Source organism: Anoplophora glabripennis, unplaced genomic scaffold (genome assembly GCF_000390285.2).
Source record: "Anoplophora glabripennis isolate ALB-LARVAE unplaced genomic scaffold, Agla_2.0 scaffold123, whole genome shotgun sequence".
Lineage (NCBI taxonomy): Eukaryota > Metazoa > Arthropoda > Insecta > Coleoptera > Cerambycidae > Anoplophora > Anoplophora glabripennis.
The window spans coordinates 120,888-140,664 of record NW_019417073.1 but is presented as its reverse complement, the minus strand read 5'-3'; the positions used below and the strand labels follow the sequence as shown (position 1 = coordinate 140,664).

Here is a 19,777-nt window from a genome sequence, read left to right as displayed (position 1 = left end):
TTTGCGCTTTTGAACGTTCCGAAAGCTTTGGTAGGAGCTGAGATATGAATTTTTAAAGTTGGCAACTTTTAGCCATTTTTCGACCTTTAATCGCCCCTAGCTCGAAAAGGAAGCGTTCTACGAAAAAATGTGAAGAGACAAAAAGTGTTTATTTTTGCCCAATTTACCTTAGAATTGTTTGCAGAGCGTTTTTTTGCAATATTTTTATTTTGCAACTTTTTCGTTAATAACAAATTACCTGCCACTCGGACACAAAGATGTTACTTAAGTTTTTTGTTAGCAATAACTCAATGCATCGATTACAAAAGGTTTCATCCTGGCCTCTCCTCGTGGTCGGTGACCTTGATTTTCTAAGCATCTTTTTAGGGGTGGACCGTTCGTCTATAGTGATTGGTGTAATTTTTTACGAGATTCTGTTCTACCAATCAGCGATAGCATTATCTCGTTTGTCATTGGTTATTGTAAACGAATCATTAATATCGGTGACGCCAAGATTTAAGGTTTTTTGGTTCCTAGTACCAGCCCTGCAATGTTGGTTGCCTAGTCTCGGCGGTCACGTGGCTTGTAAACATTTATGAAGGCTCTGTATAAAACGTTAGCAATTTTACATTAAATTTCGTTCGATGTATTCAAAGTAAGTCCGATAATAATAATTCAAATACTGATTATTAATTCATTTCTTTGTAATAGAAAGCAAAATAACAGTTACATAATATTTACAGCAAATCAAAGTAAATTTTGACTTATATTCACCGATACTGCATATTCTGGTTTTAAATTTTCTCGACAAAATTTCCATTCCCATGAAATTTTCCTCTTTTAAATCCGACTATAGCAGATAATCTTTATTTCCGATAGATCCAATTTAAAGTTAAGCATGAAATCCCTCCATTAAGAGATCAAAATCAAGTATTATCAGGTAAAGTAAATACAAGGAAATCACTGTTATATCCGTCCACATGGTTCCATGAGTGAAAATATATCTATATATAATATACTTTATAAAAGAATGTTTGTATTATTTTTTGTTATATCAATCTATTTTACATACCAGTGTTTAACATTAGAATTACAAATTGTACAGATGTCATTATTTAATAATTTTCATTTTACTCAATTATTTCCGAATAACTGTCAATTTCATACAGCAGTAATTTTTTTAACTTCTGAATAATATTTACGCACTAGAGCGAAAAATTACTCTTACATACTCTACAAGATTTGTATTTCGTGCATAGAGGATAGTGGAGGTATCATTCTTCTATGCTTACATAGATACATTAAAAAAGGTACAAATAAATTAGGTAATGAAAAATTATATGAGTATTCGGATTTTTCAGCTTTATAACAGCTATTAAAGTTTATTATATATTTTATATTTTAGAATGTTAATTGTTTATGTAATTTCAGAATTTAATTGCTTCTTTATTTATAAATATTTGCTTTTATTAAATTCTATTTTATAAATACATACTGCTGTTTAAATGGGTAAATAAAATATTATGAATAAGTTACTATTTTTAAAATATAACAAATAACTTAAATTTTGAAAAATAAACAATCCACACTGAAAATTTAATGATTATTAAACTCAGTCATTTTGTGACACAGGAACACAATGTTTTTCTATATACCTACCTACTTTTTAACAGAGTATGATACTCCGCTGAAGACGATGGAACCATCAGAAATGCTCCATCACCTCAAAAATAACTCAAAATTAGTGAAAGTCTCGAATTTTTGTTAAAATAGTTAGGATTTTGAAATTAAAGTACACAGACGTATTAATAGAGTTATAGAAACTCTATTCATGCACTTTTTTCTCTAAAATGCCGCTTTGTGGACAGCCAATTTTAACCAATTTTGGGCATTATTAAAAGGATGCATTTTAGAGAAAAAAGTGCAAGAATAAAAAGTTTCTCTTTTCACCCATTTAACATGCCTAACTTAATTTTAAAACATTGGCATACCTGAATTTCTGTTTTTTTTTCTTTTGTTAGGACTCATAATTAATATTCCTTTTTATTAAGTTACAGTTTGCATTAATTGGATCAAAATAAAAACTTTTTTTGTACTTTTCTTTCTAAAATGCATCCTCGAGGTGTTATAGGCATTTTAATAATGCTCAAAATTTGTTAAAATTGGTAACTCAACAAGAAGGCATTTTAGAGAAAAATGTGTAGGAATAAAAAGTATTTATTTTGACCCTATTAACACGTCTTCAAAACCTTAATTGTTTCGACAAAAAATCGAGATATCAACTCATTTTAAGCTATTTTTTGAGATTAGGGAAAAAATCTGACGCGGTAAAGTATTTCTGATGCATCCATCAGCGGGACAAAATACAATGGCATATCATACTCTGAAGTATATGAAAAAACTATTTTTGTGTTGTGGATCTAGAATTGAGAAAATATTAAGTCCAGCCTAAAATTATGAAAGTAGTGTTCAAATATGTAAGTAAAACTAGTTATAGTCCGAACGATATTAGATAGAATCTCAAGAAGGGGTCCTGCGTCACTTTCTTGGAATTAACCGCATTGACACCCGAGGTAAAAAGACATTGGCGGAAAATTTTAAGGCACACCCCTGCCGCGGTATATTGTTACAGTAGTTTCGATAACAGAACTTTATTGGCTTATTCTTTTCTTGGAATCCTATCTCAACAAACACCGTAGGGACTGTACCAGATTGTTAATTTAAAATGGAAATCTCATAAATTTAAAACTCTAAGTCTGAATCTTGCGAAGTTTTTTAAGAGAGGGCGTGGTTCTTAGTGAGCCACACTGTATAAATGTGAGTTTTTATTAAAAACGAAAGTTGTGATTTTTGTTAACATTGTCAAATTAGATCTTTTAACCACCAGACCCTATATAAAATTGTTTTAAAAATATGCCAGGAACATGGAGACACAGACAAGCGTCATGAATCTTTGTCTATGTCACTCAGCCTGACCTAAGCAAAGAGGTCGTGGTTTATAAAATTTATCACATAAATATTGTAAGCACACACTTTATGTTTGTGTACAATACTGTAAAACTAACACAACTCTAGACGGAAAATGCATAATGTATGTACCTACTTGATGTGATTTTCCCGTTTTTTAAATATGAGCCTTATTCTGATAGTGTTCAATTAAGAGTAAATATATAAATTGCATATAAAATAATTATCTCTTTCAGACAATTTCGTATGTAGATTTAGAGTGTGTTGACAAAGAAATTATGTTTATATTAGATGTATCGTCTCGTGTCTATAAAAAATAATTAAGTTTAATACACTAGACACTTCTTAGAATCGGTGATCGGGAACTAGCGGCAATATGCGATATTAAATTGTGATCTGCAATGTCAAATCAACGTTTTTGACGTTTGTGAAGCTTGTGGGTACGTTAAAATAAATGTGTAAAAAAATAATTTTTCAAAAAAATAATTTTTCAAATTTTTTTTTTTTTTTTTTCATTTCTTCTAGAATAATTAACGTTTTTTATCAGGGTTTCTGTAGGACACTTTGAAATTAAAAAAAATTAGTTTATTCGTTACTTGCAAAGTTATACCAACTTATTCAAATATCCCTAATTATGCAATTTTCTACCTTTTTTCCAACCAATATATTCACTTCGAAAATTTTTTTTTTATCAAAAACCAATAGTTACGACTTGTAGAGAATACTTTGCAGTTTTCAATACCCTGCTGGGACTTTCTGTACGACCATTATTTCCCGAATAATTGATTGCCAAAGTCGAAAATGATAAATTATCTAAAAGAGCTTTATGGTGAAATTACTAAAAAAAAGATTCCAAAGGCCTTTTTTTCGTTGATTCTCTTATGATTACTCAAAAATTGCTGACACTAAAAAAATTTAAACTCCAGATCCGAAAACTAGAAACTTCAAGCTTTCCTTTATTTTGATTCTCTCTACAACCATTTCCCTCCAAGTTACAGCTCTTTGAGAATCACCCAAAATTTTGGTATTTTTTTAATATCCCTTAATTTCTATGCCTAGTGTATAAATATAACAATGTACAATTAATAAAATAAAATGTATACTTACATGCACAGCAGTTACATATGCAACATATGAAAATAATTTCTCTAGTAAAATTGTACTTTTTTATCTTCAGAATATTTACATCAAGTAGATGAAACCAAAAAAATTTCTCATAAAAAAAATGCAATACGAATTTTTCTTGTTTTTATTCACACTTCACATCACGCACAGCATAGTTAAGAAAGCTAATATTAAAAAAAAAGTAGCTCGTACTCATCTCAATTTTCAAATTCTTTCTTCATCATGAGATGTAACCAAGAAAAACTTGACCACCGTCACATGTTCTCAACTAATTGGTAAACTAGAACAATTTTTATTTGAGAGGGACATATTTTATCATTAAATATGTCGTTGTCACTTTCACCTATCACCAACGGCAACATCTTTCCCAAAAATTGTACATAGGAAGAATAGTAATAGTAAAATGGTATATGCGTGGAATGTTATTTTCATCTGTCATACAACCACGTTTGCTAATTATTTTCTTTACCACCATCTTTATCATCGTCATCATCCTCATCTTCATCATCGTCATTATCATCATCGTCATCCTCGTAATCCTCGTCATCATCGTCATAGTCGTTGTCATCGTCGTCGCCATCGCCGTCACCGTGATCATCATCGTCATCATCTTCGTCATGATGATCACTATCACCCTTTNAATCGATGCATTGAGTTATTGCGAACAAAAAACCTAAGTAACATCTTTGTGTCCGAGTGGCAGGTAATTTGTTATTAACAAAAAAGTTGCATAATAAAAATATTGCAAAAAAAGTTCTGCAAACAATTTTCCAAGGTAAATTTGGCAAAAATAAACACTTTTTGTCTCTTGACATTTTTTCGTAGAACACTTCCTTTTCGAGCTTGGGGCGATTTAAGGTCGAAAAATGGCTAAAAGTAGCAAACTTTAAAAATTCATATCTCAGCTCCTACCAAAGCTTTCGGAACGTTCAAAAGCGCAAAATGATCCTCGAGACTTATACTTTAATGTAGTATTTTTTTTAAACCAGCCCCTTTTTTTAACCCGTTAAATTTGCAGTTGAATTTCGGCCGCTAGTGCCCACGCGCCACCCCTACGTATCGCTATATATATGTAGATATAGTGCTGTCGTGCATATAACCGAATAAACGCTATTAATTCATTACTTGTTACAATTTTTACTATTTAGTATTTCTAACACTCATACATATTTTCAAATTCATCAAATATTGTATATCATACAATTATTTATAAGATTAATAATATGAATATCATATTTAAATGGAAAATAATATGTATTACGTTACAAATATATTGATTTATATTTATAACTGTATCTTCATTAATGTAGCTTCAATGATAATAACTATATATAACTATATTTATATCAAAAAATTATTTAGAACTAGAATATAAAATGTTATAAAAGAATACGCATAGATAGTCAACCAAAATATTAACTAACCGAGTTTTCGCGAACGTGCGCTTATGCGAATTACTTGTTATAACTTGTTTAAACAAGCGCAATGGATTAGACTGCAGCGATCGGATCATTAGTTTATTGTCTGGCATCAGGCAATAACAGTGAACATTTAACAAATAATGTATAAAAATAAATAATACATTTTCTACAATATTCATTCGTGCTGTCATAGTGCAACAATACTTTATTAGTCTGTAAACAATAATGTGAACGTATGTGAATATTCAATGTTGTATAAAACTGCAGGTAAGTTTTCGAAAAATATTCTTCTGCTATTCGTTATTTAATACAATATTTATTATTCCCAATAGCTAGTATGTACATGATAGTATAGTAAATATCGAATCATCATGATACCAATACCATCATCAATACCTCCGGCAGAACCTGTATTGTTACAACATGTTATGCGTGTTAAATAGCAAATCAATGAATGGTCTCAAGCAAGATCTGCAAGCATAACATCCTTCGACCTAACACAATATGGCTGGATATTAAAAAATAATGTATTGTGCTACAATTATTTTGAAGGAGATACGGCCATGGAAATGTTACAAAAATTCATANTCGTCGTCGTCGTCGTCGTCGTCGTCGTCGTCGTCGTCGTCGTCGTCGTCGTCGTCGTCGTCGTCGTCGTCGTCGTCGTCGTCGTCGTCGTCGTCGTCGTCGTCGTCGTCGTCGTCGTCGTCGTCGTCGTCGTCGTCGTCGTCGTCGTCGTCGTCGTCGTCGTCGTCGTCGTCGTCGTCGTCGTCGTCGTCGTCGTCGTCGTCGTCGTCGTCGTCGTCGTCGTCGTCGTCGTCGTCGTCGTCGTCGTCGTCGTCGTCGTCGTCGTCGTCGTCGTCGTCGTCGTCGTCGTCGTCGTCGTCGTCGTCGTCGTCGTCGTCGTCGTCGTCGTCGTCGTCGTCGTCGTCGTCGTCGTCGTCGTCGTCGTCGTCGTCGTCGTCGTCGTCGTCGTCGTCGTCGTCGTCGTCGTCGTCGTCGTCGTCGTCGTCGTCGTCGTCGTCGTCGTCGTCGTCGTCGTCGTCGTCGTCGTCGTCGTCGTCGTCGTCGTCGTCGTCGTCGTCGTCGTCGTCGTCGTCGTCGTCGTCGTCGTCGTCGTCGTCGTCGTCGTCGTCGTCGTCGTCGTCGTCGTCGTCGTCGTCGTCGTCGTCGTCGTCGTCGTCGTCGTCGTCGTCGTCGTCGTCGTCGTCGTCGTCGTCGTCGTCGTCGTCGTCGTCGTCGTCGTCGTCGTCGTCGTCGTCGTCGTCGTCGTCGTCGTCGTCGTCGTCGTCGTCGTCGTCGTCGTCGTCGTCGTCGTCGTCGTCGTCGTCGTCGTCGTCGTCGTCGTCGTCGTCGTCGTCGTCGTCGTCGTCGTCGTCGTCGTCGTCGTCGTCGTCGTCGTCGTCGTCGTCGTCGTCGTCGTCGTCGTCGTCGTCGTCGTCGTCGTCGTCGTCGTCGTCGTCGTCGTCGTCGTCGTCGTCGTCGTCGTCGTCGTCGTCGTCGTCGTCGTCGTCGTCGTCGTCGTCGTCGTCGTCGTCGTCGTCGTCGTCGTCGTCGTCGTCGTCGTCGTCGTCGTCGTCGTCGTCGTCGTCGTCGTCGTCGTCGTCGTCGTCGTCGTCGTCGTCGTCGTCGTCGTCGTCGTCGTCGTCGTCGTCGTCGTCGTCGTCGTCGTCGTCGTCGTCGTCGTCGTCGTCGTCGTCGTCGTCGTCGTCGTCGTCGTCGTCGTCGTCGTCGTCGTCGTCGTCGTCGTCGTCGTCGTCGTCGTCGTCGTCGTCGTCGTCGTCGTCGTCGTCGTCGTCGTCGTCGTCGTCGTCGTCGTCGTCGTCGTCGTCGTCGTCGTCGTCGTCGTCGTCGTCGTCGTCATCGCCATTCTTCAGAAGCAATCTCTGTATATAAAATATAGTTGACAGATTTTGGAAATAGAGCAGTCAACTTACTACGCCGCTAATATACTTCGTGGAATATAAATACAAATGAGACAAAAATATAAATACAAATGAGACATGTCAATATAATGCTTTTAATATTATAGGTTTCATATAGATGCCTGGCTAGCAAAGATAATATATTTCACCAGAATGGTTCAACAAATAATGTAGGAAAATGAAAATTTGGTCTAGACATAGGTATTTCAAAAAGGCATATAGCAGATAAGTATAGAATTTTTCATAAAAAAACCGCAATTTGCAATTGTTTGTTCGCAATTCTATTCAAGGTTAATTTTATAAAATACCTTCTTCAAAAATGTTTAAAAAAGCATTTTGTTAATAAATATAAAATTCTTCACAGAAGATTTCAATAACTTAAGTAGGGAAAGTGAAAATGCCTGATCCTGTAATGATTTAAACCTGTGTCAATTTTTTGGAACACTTTGTTAATAAATGTAAATAATGTACAATAGAAATAGATATAAAGAAAAATGAGATTCGTCCCAGATTTTAATCTGGATTAATTTTGTGAACATCCATTATGTTTTAAAATGATATAAGGCAAGCAAATACAAAATTTTTCAATAAATAAAGTAGAAAAAAGTAAATAATGTAATGAAAATTCTGGTCCGCCTGCGATTCTGACCTAGGTCAATTTTGTAAAACATCCATGATATCTAAAAAAGAATCTGGTTAGTAAATATCAAAGTATCAATAAATGACATAGAAAAATATAAAGAGAATAAGGAAAAGTTGAGCCCACCAGAGATACTTACACATTACGTGAAAAAAAAAAGGCGTCTGATTAGTAAATATAATATTTTCCATTAAAAAAAAAATAAAGTGGAAAATTGTAAAAATAATAAGGAAATCCTGATCTTTCTAAGCAAATTTTGAAATATCATCTGTTTAAGAAATATAGATTTTTTCATCAGAGTATCTCGATAAATAAAAAAAAAATCTTAAATTTTTGATAACAGATAGTGACAATTAAAAAATAATACCAAAAATAACTCCACACGGACACTAATCTTTTTTGTGTAGGGGTATTTTAGAGAAATTTTTAATTTTTGTCATGTGACAAAGTACAAGGGTGTCTTCCTACAATTGTGATTTTTTTTATAAAACTATACTAACTTTTTGAAATAAATTCAATTTAATGTACTGAAAATTGTATTCACTTATGGTTAAATCAATTGCGTTGCAATTTTTTTATACATATACACAAATACGGTTTCAACAACAAAAAAAAGTAAACAATATCTCTTTAAAAGGAAAATATAATAATAAATAATAATATAATATAATGAGAAATATCTGCAAATTTAAAAAGTTAAATAAGACCAATCTTAACAAATCACCTTCAGATGATACATTTTCATACTCACAATTTGCCTAGTGCCAATTGTTTTTGTTGTCCTGAATATATCAGTTGATGATTAATAAATGACCACTATTTTACTTAGATATTCTGCTGACAATTAAATATACCTAAGTAGTAGAAAATTCAAATCAATATTCTTTAGCTCAACCGGCGCCTTCACCAAAAACTTAATTTTCTACTGCATCTAAATATTGTTCTATTATAAATGAACTATTGAAAATACATCAACATTTAATTTTAGTTGACATTGTTACTAATGGCCCAGTAAACAAAATAATCTGAGGGAAACCTGAGTGTCAGCATCTTTGAAGTCGTTATACACATTTTTTGTGACCTTGAATGAGTTGTCATATTCTCCGAGGGGATTAATTTTTAGATGGCACAATATAAAAAATTAATTTAATTGATTGAGATATAACTGCAATTGCGAAATTAACTTAATGTGAGATCGCTAAATTTCATTTTACAGTTCTTAATAAATAATTTGATTATGACATATTTGAACATGCGCACTCAAAATTATTTTTAAAATAATACCTTAGTTTCTTCACTGATTGTTATGTTTACTGGTCTAGTAGCTATTCTCCTGCTGAAAAACATAATTAAAAATTGCATATGTCGATTAAAATAAGTTTTCACCACATATGCATTTTCTATTATCCAATTAATTGTGTTGCAGTATATTAATAGTTACGACACATTTTTTTAAGAGATATTAAGTACTTTAATGTAAAAAAACATAAAATTTCAAATCAATGAAAAAATAACGTACCTACACTGAGAGAAACATTACTTTGCATTAAATCACTTCTGTTTGTTCAAAACTAATCATAGGTTTGAATACAGTGTAGCATATGTAGTAATTTAATGATAAATTGTAATAAGTTTAAAGTTCTGAAAATCCCAGCTTTTATGTAAATGTTATGTATTTATTATTAAAGTACATTCATTTGATAACACATACATTTTAAATACAGCAATTTCATAAGTCTTTCTTATTTATTTCAAGAATATCTTCTCTTACTATTTAACATAGTTAACTAATAATTGTATTTACTATTCAATTTACTGCAGTGTTGTTTAGAAATACATTGATCAGAACCGCCACTTTATTAGTTTTCGATTTATTAATTTTCTTATTTTTCTGCCACCATCACTGTCATCAGACAAATAAGGCCATGCAATTGCATAATAACCGATATAAGTATCTACTTATTGTATTATAATACGAATAGAAAACAACGCACGTGGTAAATAAGTCTCGTTTATGAAACCAACTAGTTAGGTATTAAAGTTAAATAGGTTCGTTTCCTTTTAACCAGTTCAATAAGCTTGCGCGTAACTGATGAAGGCATGTTAATATTAAAATAAACATGTTATTTATTTCAGTGCACTTATAGCAGTAATAGTTTATTTAATATTTATAATTCATAAAGTAAAGTTAAATATTATCGAAATGTGTAAGATTTACTGTTCGTTTATTTAATTTAAACTAACTGCTTTCAAACTTAATAATAATAATTTAAATGTAAAATTATAAAAAGTAATACATATATTGTTCTACATAGATAATAAACAATTAAATAATTTAAATTTAAACGAACTTACAGGTTCGTTTGATGTTAGAAAACAATTTTCTCAGTGTATTTATTTAAGCAATATATTTTCTTTTCCAATTATTAAAACTTAATAGTTATAGTTCTTCAGTATCACTATACACATTATATATTTATATATTTTCAGTTGCCTTAAATCTATCTCATTTAAAATTATTGATAATGTTTTTTCAAAATTCTAAAACCACCTATTTCATGATCCTGACTAAGTTAGCTGGAAACTAAAGTTTAACATTCCTTAACCTAATAATGCCATCTACCTCGATCTACTCCTTAATAAATGATTTAGTTTTCCCTCTGCTGTCTACAAGAGGTTCTTATGTGTAACACATCTGCCGTTTTGTTCTATATGTAGGTAACAACAGAAATGAAAATTAAGGGTATAGCTAGTCACTTTTACGAGAATCGGCTACATTACTTTACATCTGCTGTGTATTGTTAAAAGTTTTTCTATATAAATTATTATACACTGAGCTCGTAAAGTTTGGAATAAATTCGATAAATCGTTATTGAAGGGTTTTGACAGGAAATCCTCGGACACGTCAACTTTAGTTTGTAAAATGTCACTTTTCAGCCATCGACTTTTTTTTTGTTTTGTTTGTTTTTGAGCTATGACGTCATCGGCAATTTTTTTAAATGGCAACCCATATTTTTTTCCACGGATTTCGATAGAGCACATTTTTCTGAGTATGAATATGTCAAAAACGTATGACCTTCAAGATGGAAGTTTTCGAGATAATAGACAGTTTAAGTTGATTGTAGATGATCATGATATTAATTTGAGCATGCGCAACGGTCAAATTCTACGTATACGTTATGTCCGATACATAACTTAAACTGTCTATTAGGTTCCAAAGTTTCAAGGATGTACCATATACAAGGTATCGAGTGGGTCAAGTTTTTTAATAGCTTATCGAACATTTTGAGAGATTTTAGGAGCAATTTGTTTAATTTTTTAAGTAATAATCAACAACAATTTTAACAAATAAAAAAAGGTTTCTGTGCAAATGATAAATAATTAAAGTAAACAAGAAAATCAGAGGAAATTTTCAAAGTGACCTCCATTCACTTCTTGGCAATATCCCATTCGCCACTGAAACTCCTGCAGAACCTTATGAAGAATATCTGGTTGAATGGCTCGAATTTCATTGCGAATTCTGTCCTTTAATTCTTCAATGGTATTTGGTCTATTGAAGTAGACTTTGCTCTTTAAATAGCCCCATAAAAAGTAGTCTAGGGGAGTGAGATCCGGAGATCTAGGGGGCCATTCGATAGTTCCTCTTCGACCAATCCAACGGTTAGCAAATATTTGGTTTAAATAGTTGCGAACGATCACTGCAAAATGAGGAGGTGCACCGTCTTGTTGGTACCATATCGTGTTATTGGGCAGATCGGGATCTACGTCATTTGGGTAAAGCACCGCAAGTGCAGGGACTAAAACGTCTCTTAAAAATTCAAAATATTTTTCACCTGTTAATGCGCCTTCAATGAAAAATGGACCCAAAATGCGGTTAGCAACAAGGCCAGCCCAAACGTTAACTTTTTGTGGAAACTGACTACGAGTTTCCATTTTCCAGTGTGGATTTTCAGGAGACCAATATCTACAGTTTTGCCGGTTTACTGTGCCGTCGAGATAAAAGGTAGCCTCATCAGAAAAAATAATATTGCGTAAGAATCCGTCGTCATCAATCAGGCGTTGCAACATGGTTTCACAAAACTGTAACCTACGGTCAGGATCATCTTCGTTTAATTGTTGGACCAAAACCACTTTATACGGATGCCATTTGTACAATTTCAAATATTTTAAGACGGAGCTTTGAACTATTCCGTTGTTTGCCGCCACTTGGCGGGTGGGTAAATGGGGATTTTCTTGAAGCTCTAGTAGAACATTCAATTTAACATCTTCTTGTACTGGTGGACGACCCGTTCTAGGGCGATCTCTCGCATGACCCATTTCTAAAAACTTTTGCTCTATTTTACTAACCGTGGACTGTGTAATTGGTTCTCTGTTTGGATATTTGTTATTAAATAAACGGCAAACTTCTACTTGTGTGCGAGCTCTGTCCCCGTAACCGATCATCATCAAAATTTCGATTCTTTCCCTTTCACTCAAACGACGAACCATTTTCAAATAAAATGAATTCTGATAGAATAATGATTAATTAACTTAAAATAAAACACAAACTTGCGAGGACAAACTTCAAAATTCTGACAACTATCAAAACTGTAATTTTTTCAGAGCTTCCTTGATAAATGATTAGTACTTTGTCATCGCTTGTATAATGCATTCTTGAAACTTTGGAACCGAATATCTCGAAAACTTCCATTTTGAAGGTCATACGTTTTTGACATATTCGTACTCAGAAAAATGTGCTCTATCGAAATCCGTGGAAAAAAATATGGGTTGCCATTTAAAAAAATTGCCGATGACGTCATAGCTCAAAAACAAACAAAACAAAAAAAAAGTCGATGGCTGAAAAAAGTCACATTTTACAAACTAAAGTTGACGTGTCCGAGGATTTCCTGTCAAAACCCTTCAATAACGATTTATCGAATTTATTCCAAACTTTACGAGCTCAGTGTATAATGTGCTGTGAAACTAAACGCTTCCTGTAAAGTCGATCGATTAACTTGAAAGCACTGAATCTCACTTTCACTCGAACTTTGCAATCATGTATTTATGGCCTTTTCATTTACCGTTTTTATCTAATTGGATATTTGCTACACCGAAAGGATAAATGACCCCTTTCACCGAAAGGATAAATGAACGATTTTATAAATTTTTTTTTACCTAACCAGAAACATCTCACATTGAGAAACGAATAATTCGGCATAATAACCAGTTTCACACTGCACAGTTAATGTTTTGAAAAACTCTGTTTTCTTTATCAAAATTCAAATTGACGTAAAATCAAATATGAAAGTTGTTTTTTCGTCTCATTTATCTACCATCTATAGAAATACAGGGTGATTCACAAATAGTGACCAAAAATTAAACCTCGTATTCTTTGGTGAATTTTAAGGAGAGTCTTTCCTATAGTTTTTATCGAGGACGCTTCTTTAAAAAGATACAGGGTGTTAAACTTCAAAAAATATTTTTAATTTTTTAAAATAATTTAAAAAATAGTAAGTGAAATAATTTGAAATTGGGCACATATATTATAATTATTATAATTTATTGTTTCTATATAGTATATAATTTTTGTAGTGGTATTGTTGTGGTTTGCTCCAAATAGTGGAGCCAATTATAATGTTATTTAATGTGGTAGTGTTGTTAAGTGGATTGAATAATTTTTGTTTTATGTATAATGAGTTGATGTACGTTTAATGGGTAAGTATACGTTTGGGCGCCTTTTGTTAGTGTAGACTGAAATCTGTGTGTGTTGAAGGTAATTTTAATTGGATGCAGGTTCTCAGGATAAAGTTAAGCAATAACAATGACAAATTTCATCGAATTATACCTTGCTTACCTTGGTTTTGCTTATCTCTCCTCCGGCAGCTTTATCTGGTTTAAATACTACTTACAGTAGTACTACAATCAATGGTACACTGTCTTTCAAGACCACTTATTAAGAATACTAGCATGAGTTCTCATCTCAGAGAAGCGGTTCAATATTATTCATACTTATTATCACTATAGATTTGAGTAGGAAGCAATGAATGAAGGCAAATATTTAACGATTTTAACAATGTGACATTTATTAACTATTCATTTTAAAATCCGAACAATNAGTTCAAAGCTCCGTCTTAAAATATTTGAAATTGTACAAATGGCATCCGTATAAAGTGGTTTTGGTCCAACAATTAAACGAAGATGATCCTGACCGTAGGTTACAGTTTTGTGAAACCATGTTGCAACGCCTGATTGATGACGACGGATTCTTACGCAATATTATTTTTTCTGATGAGGCTACCTTTTATCTCGACGGCACAGTAAACCGGCAAAACTGTAGATATTGGTCTCCTGAAAATCCACACTGGAAAATGGAAACTCGTAGTCAGTTTCCACAAAAAGTTAACGTTTGGGCTGGCCTTGTTGCTAACCGCATTTTGGGTCCATTTTTCATTGAAGGCGCATTAACAGGTGAAAAATATTTTGAATTTTTAAGAGACGTTTTAGTCCCTGCACTTGCGGTGCTTTACCCAAATGACGTAGATCCCGATCTGCCCAATAACACGATATGGTACCAACAAGACGGTGCACCTCCTCATTTTGCAGTGATCGTTCGCAACTATTTAAACCAAATATTTGCTAACCGTTGGATTGGTCGAAGAGGAACTATCGAATGGCCCCCTAGATCTCCGGATCTCACTCCCCTAGACTACTTTTTATGGGGCTATTTAAAGAGCAAAGTCTACTTCAATAGACCAAATACCATTGAAGAATTAAAGGACAGAATTCGCAATGAAATTCGAGCCATTCAACCAGATATTCTTCATAAGGTTCTGCAGGAGTTTCAGTGGCGAATGGGATATTGCCAAGAAGTGAATGGAGGTCACTTTGAAAATTTCCTCTGATTTTCTTGTTTACTTTAATTATTTATCATTTGCACAGAAACCTTTTTTTATTTGTTAAAATTGTTGTTGATTATTACTTAAAAAATTAAACAAATTGCTCCTAAAATCTCTCAAAATGTTCGATAAGCTATTAAAAAACTTGACCCACTCGATACCTTGTATATGGTACATCCTTGAAACTTTGGAACCTAATAGACAGTTTAAGTTATGTATCGGACATAACGTATACGTAGAATTTGACCGTTGCGCATGCTCAAATTAATATCATGATCATCTACAATCAACTTAAACTGTCTATTATCTCGAAAACTTCCATCTTGAAGGTCATACGTTTTTGACATATTCGTACTCAGAAAAATGTGCTCTATCGAAATCCGTGGAAAAAAATATGGGTTGCCATTTAAAAAAATTGCCGATGACGTCATAGCTCAAAAACAAACAAAACAAAAAAAAAGTCGATGGCTGAAAAAAGTCACATTTTACAAACTAAAGTTGACGTGTCCGAGGATTTCCTGTCAAAACCCTTCAATAACGATTTATCGAATTTATTCCAAACTTTACGAGCTCAGTGTATAATGTGCTGTGAAACTAAACGCTTCCTGTAAAGTCGATCGATTAACTTGAAAGCACTGAATCTCACTTTCACTCGAACTTTGCAATCATGTATTTATGGCCTTTTCATTTACCGTTTTTATCTAATTGGATATTTGCTACACCGAAAGGATAAATGACCCCTTTCACCGAAAGGATAAATGAACGATTTTATAAATTTTTTTTTACCTAACCAGAAACATCTCACATTGAGAAACGAATAATTCGGCATAATAACCAGTTTCACACTGCACAGTTAATGTTTTGAAAAACTCTGTTTTCTTTATCAAAATTCAAATTGACGTAAAATCAAATATGAAAGTTGTTTTTTCGTCTCATTTATCTACCATCTATAGAAATACAGGGTGATTCACAAATAGTGACCAAAAATTAAACCTCGTATTCTTTGGTGAATTTTAAGGAGAGTCTTTCCTATAGTTTTTATCGAGGACGCTTCTTTAAAAAGATACAGGGTGTTAAACTTCAAAAAATATTTTTAATTTTTTAAAATAATTTAAAAAATAGTAAGTGAAATAATTTGAAATTGGGCACATATATTATAATTATTATAATTTATTGTTTCTATATAGTATATAATTTTTGTAGTGGTATTGTTGTGGTTTGCTCCAAATAGTGGAGCCAATTATAATGTTATTTAATGTGGTAGTGTTGTTAAGTGGATTGAATAATTTTTGTTTATGTATAATGAGTTGATGTACGTTTAATGGGTAAGTATACGTTTGGGCGCCTTTTGTTAGTGTAGACTGAAATCTGTGTGTGTTGAAGGTAATTTTAATTGGATGCAGGTTCTCAGGATAAAGTTAAGCAATAACAATGACAAATTTCATCGAATTATACCTTGCTTACCTTGGTTTTGCTTATCTCTCCTCCGGCAGCTTTATCTGGTTTAAATACTACTTACAGTAGTACTACAATCAATGGTACACTGTCTTTCAAGACCACTTATTAAGAATACTAGCATGAGTTCTCATCTCAGAGAAGCGGTTCAATATTATTAATACTTATGCTCACTATAGATTTAAGTAGGAAGCAATGAATGAAGGCAAATATTTAACTTTTTTAACAATGTGATATTTATTCACCATTCATTTTTAAATCAGAACAATATTTTAAAGAAACACAGAAACTAGACATGGTTATGAACTTTTAAATCAATAAATAAATGATAAAATTTTCTTAACTATATCTAACTTAATTTTGACAAGATTTGGTTAACCAATTTGAATTGTTTTGAATGTATAGCGAAACAAATTTACTTAAATTATGAACAAAGAAACTTAACTAACTCTTATACTACGAAATGTCCAAAAATATGACTTGAATTTCTATTCACTGATACTGTCTATGGTTTAAAAAAATTTTTTGACTTCACAAAATGTTTTAATTTGAATTTGTAATCACTCTACTTTCTGTTTCGGCGAGTATGGTTAGGCAACTGGACTTACATTATCGTTTTCATTATCTCGGCGTTGGAATGTGCAATATACACTCTAACCTCGCTTTTTATTCGTGTGTGGACAGCTGATCTCGTCTCTTGGGATGGTTCTTGTGAGTTGGTATCGTCCTGGTTTTCTACGGTGTAATTTGGGGAGTTACAGGATAACATGGACCCCTAACCTGTGCCTGGGACCAACTAGTTTCTTTTCCCACTTGTTTACTTCGAAACGATGCTGTGTTGTTTCCCTTGGAAGGTAAAATTTTTCTGATTTGTCTTTTTTTTATTGGTCACTTGTATCCACGTGATATTGATTTCTTGCTGCGCACTTTCTCTCCAACATATTGCGATGTGATTTTATTTTTAATAAATTACGGCGTAATTTATATATTATAACTGCGTAGTATTTTTGACGTCTTAAAACTATTTTACAAGAAATTTCTATGTGGAATTCTGAATGACAATTTTTATAATAAACTTCTAGCCTATGTGTTTTTCTGATACTATAATAATTTGATTTTCTTTTGTACTAATTTATTGAACGTTTATTTAATTGTAAAACTGCTCAAATTGGCCTTTCTTGTGGCATTTTACTTGTGCTTTCATGCTTCCACTTCGATCCTAAACTTTATCTTTTTGACTTGCTTCTCTATTAAAATGTATTAGTTAAATTTTGAATGATAATATTATAATTTTGAAATGATATAAATATGAAATGGGATTTTATTCTACTTTAAATGCAATTTATGTCTTCCTTATAGTCTACGTTATAATTTTATGAATTGGTGTTATACATTTTTAAATGTTTCTCTCTACCATTACTCTGTGTCGTGTCTTGAAATACAGTGTGTTCATTTCAATATTTATGTAAACAATGTTCAAAATCTGAGGGCTTTTCCTATAATTTACATGCTCCAGTGGCGAAGATATAGCATATTGAGTAAAACTTAAAAAACGAACTGAGAGAATTTTTGAGCATTTACTCAAACAAAATCATTAAATGACTAATGTTATTAATTATTTATTCGAATGTCGACCGAGTGATTAGTGCTTGTCATGTCATTTAAGTAAAAATGTTTTCAGTTGGTTTTTTAAGTTTTACTCGAAAATCAGGCTTTCTTCGAAAAACATAAGAGAGTAGTAATTTGTAAAAAATGGAAACACGAATCCGAAAATATCATGGTTGTTACCGTAAGGCAATGGCGTATTATTTTATTATAATAATTCTAAAATGCTTTGACATAAATTGATAAAATTGTATACAGAGTTACTATTTATTACGAGGAATTACTTTATCTAAACCAAATTGACACATTGTTTTCAGGGGCGTCCCTACGAAGGAGCAATTCAAGGTTCAAAATCCGTAACTTTTTTTATTTTTCAAATTCGTACTTCTTTTTTCGAATATCGAAATCCTTGACCATTTCTACATAAAAAGGATATACATGGTTCATGTAAGGAAAATAGAATTCTAGGTTCTTTATAGTTTTTAATTTTCAGTAAAAGCATAAGAAGTTAAAAACGGCTTTTTCTAGAAAACCGTTGCAGATATCGTAATGAAACAAATATATCTTTTTTATGTAGAAATGGTCAAGGATTTCGATTTGCTAAAAAATAATTACGAATTTGACAAATAAAAATTTACTGATTTTGAACCTTAGCTTGCCCCTCTTAGGGACGCCCCTGAAAACAATGTGTCAATTTGATTTAGATAAAGTAATACCTCGTAATAAATGGTACCTCTGCATAAAATTTCAATTTATCAATTTATTTCGAAGCATTTTCGAGATATTGTAAAAAAATTGTGTCTAGGACACACGTCGCTATGAATTTTTTTGCTCAAAATTACACAGGTCAACATTTGATCTAAGCGGGAACACCGTAATCGGTATAGGCTACTAGGGGTTTTTGGGGTCGCTGATTACGATGAGAGGGTCAGTTAACCTCTATTACGTCAAGGTCAAGGTCATTTGAAGGTCAAATACAGAAAAAGCCATAAAAAATCTGAAAAAAATCATGGATATGACTTTGATGTCGGAGAATCCAAATCTGAGGTCAGCTAAGAACCACAAGGTCAAGGTCAAGGTATTAGAAGGTCAAGTTCAAAAGAAAATTTTTAACCGATAACATTTTTTAGTTGTTATCTTCATGTTTTTTATATAAACCCAAGATCTACAAGATTTATACTCATTTCACGCACTTTCGTTCGAAATGTGGAACTCACTCACTCATATATCACAGAAAAGTAACAAAACTACCTAAAGTACTTTCGCTTGAATCATAGCGCTTATTCAGTTACACATCACTGATCCGACAATAATACCGTAAAATCAGTATATCGAAGAACATTTTCTGCGGGTTATATGTGGCTACCGTTCTATCTCCTATGAGGTTACATGCTTACTAGCAGAAGAGGCATCTATATAGCTACTAGTAAAAGAAATAACAAACAATTTCCGTCGAAAGCAACCAAACTATCAAAATGGAGATATCCTAGGAAAAAAAGAAAAGACCCAGACCATGAATCTATGGCAAATAGGATGAAAGGAATCACCTAATGGAAGAGGGATGCACCGATTGATTAAAGTTATCGGTAACTGGATTCATCTTAATCCAGCATCATTTTTTCAGATTTTTTCAAAAATTACTTCATCCCTTAACCTTGACCTTTTGGAACTTCAAAGACCTCAGATTCAGATTTCCTGACCCCAAAAACATAAGTATGATTTTTTTCACATTTTATCATGTCTTTTTCTGCATTTCACCTCTAAATAACCTTGACCTTGACCTTA

The 19,777-nt window shown here is 33.1% G+C and overlaps 1 protein-coding gene across 1 annotated transcript; it reads right to left on the bottom strand.

Annotated features, from left to right (window-relative positions):
* Window positions 1-11,456: 11,456 nt before the first annotated feature.
* LOC111692136 lies at window positions 11,457-12,545 on the bottom strand. Its single transcript, XM_023455897.1, has one exon. It carries the CDS (start codon window positions 12,543-12,545, stop codon window positions 11,457-11,459), a length of 1,089 nt encoding a protein of 362 aa, XP_023311665.1.
* Between the last annotated feature and the right edge of the window lie 7,232 nt (window positions 12,546-19,777).

What these genes read in the sequence shown, in the direction of transcription:
- LOC111692136 (XM_023455897.1), bottom strand. Translation starts at nt 12,545, where the DNA reads ATGGTTCGTCGTTTGAGTGAAAGGGAAAGAATCGAAATTTTGATGATG.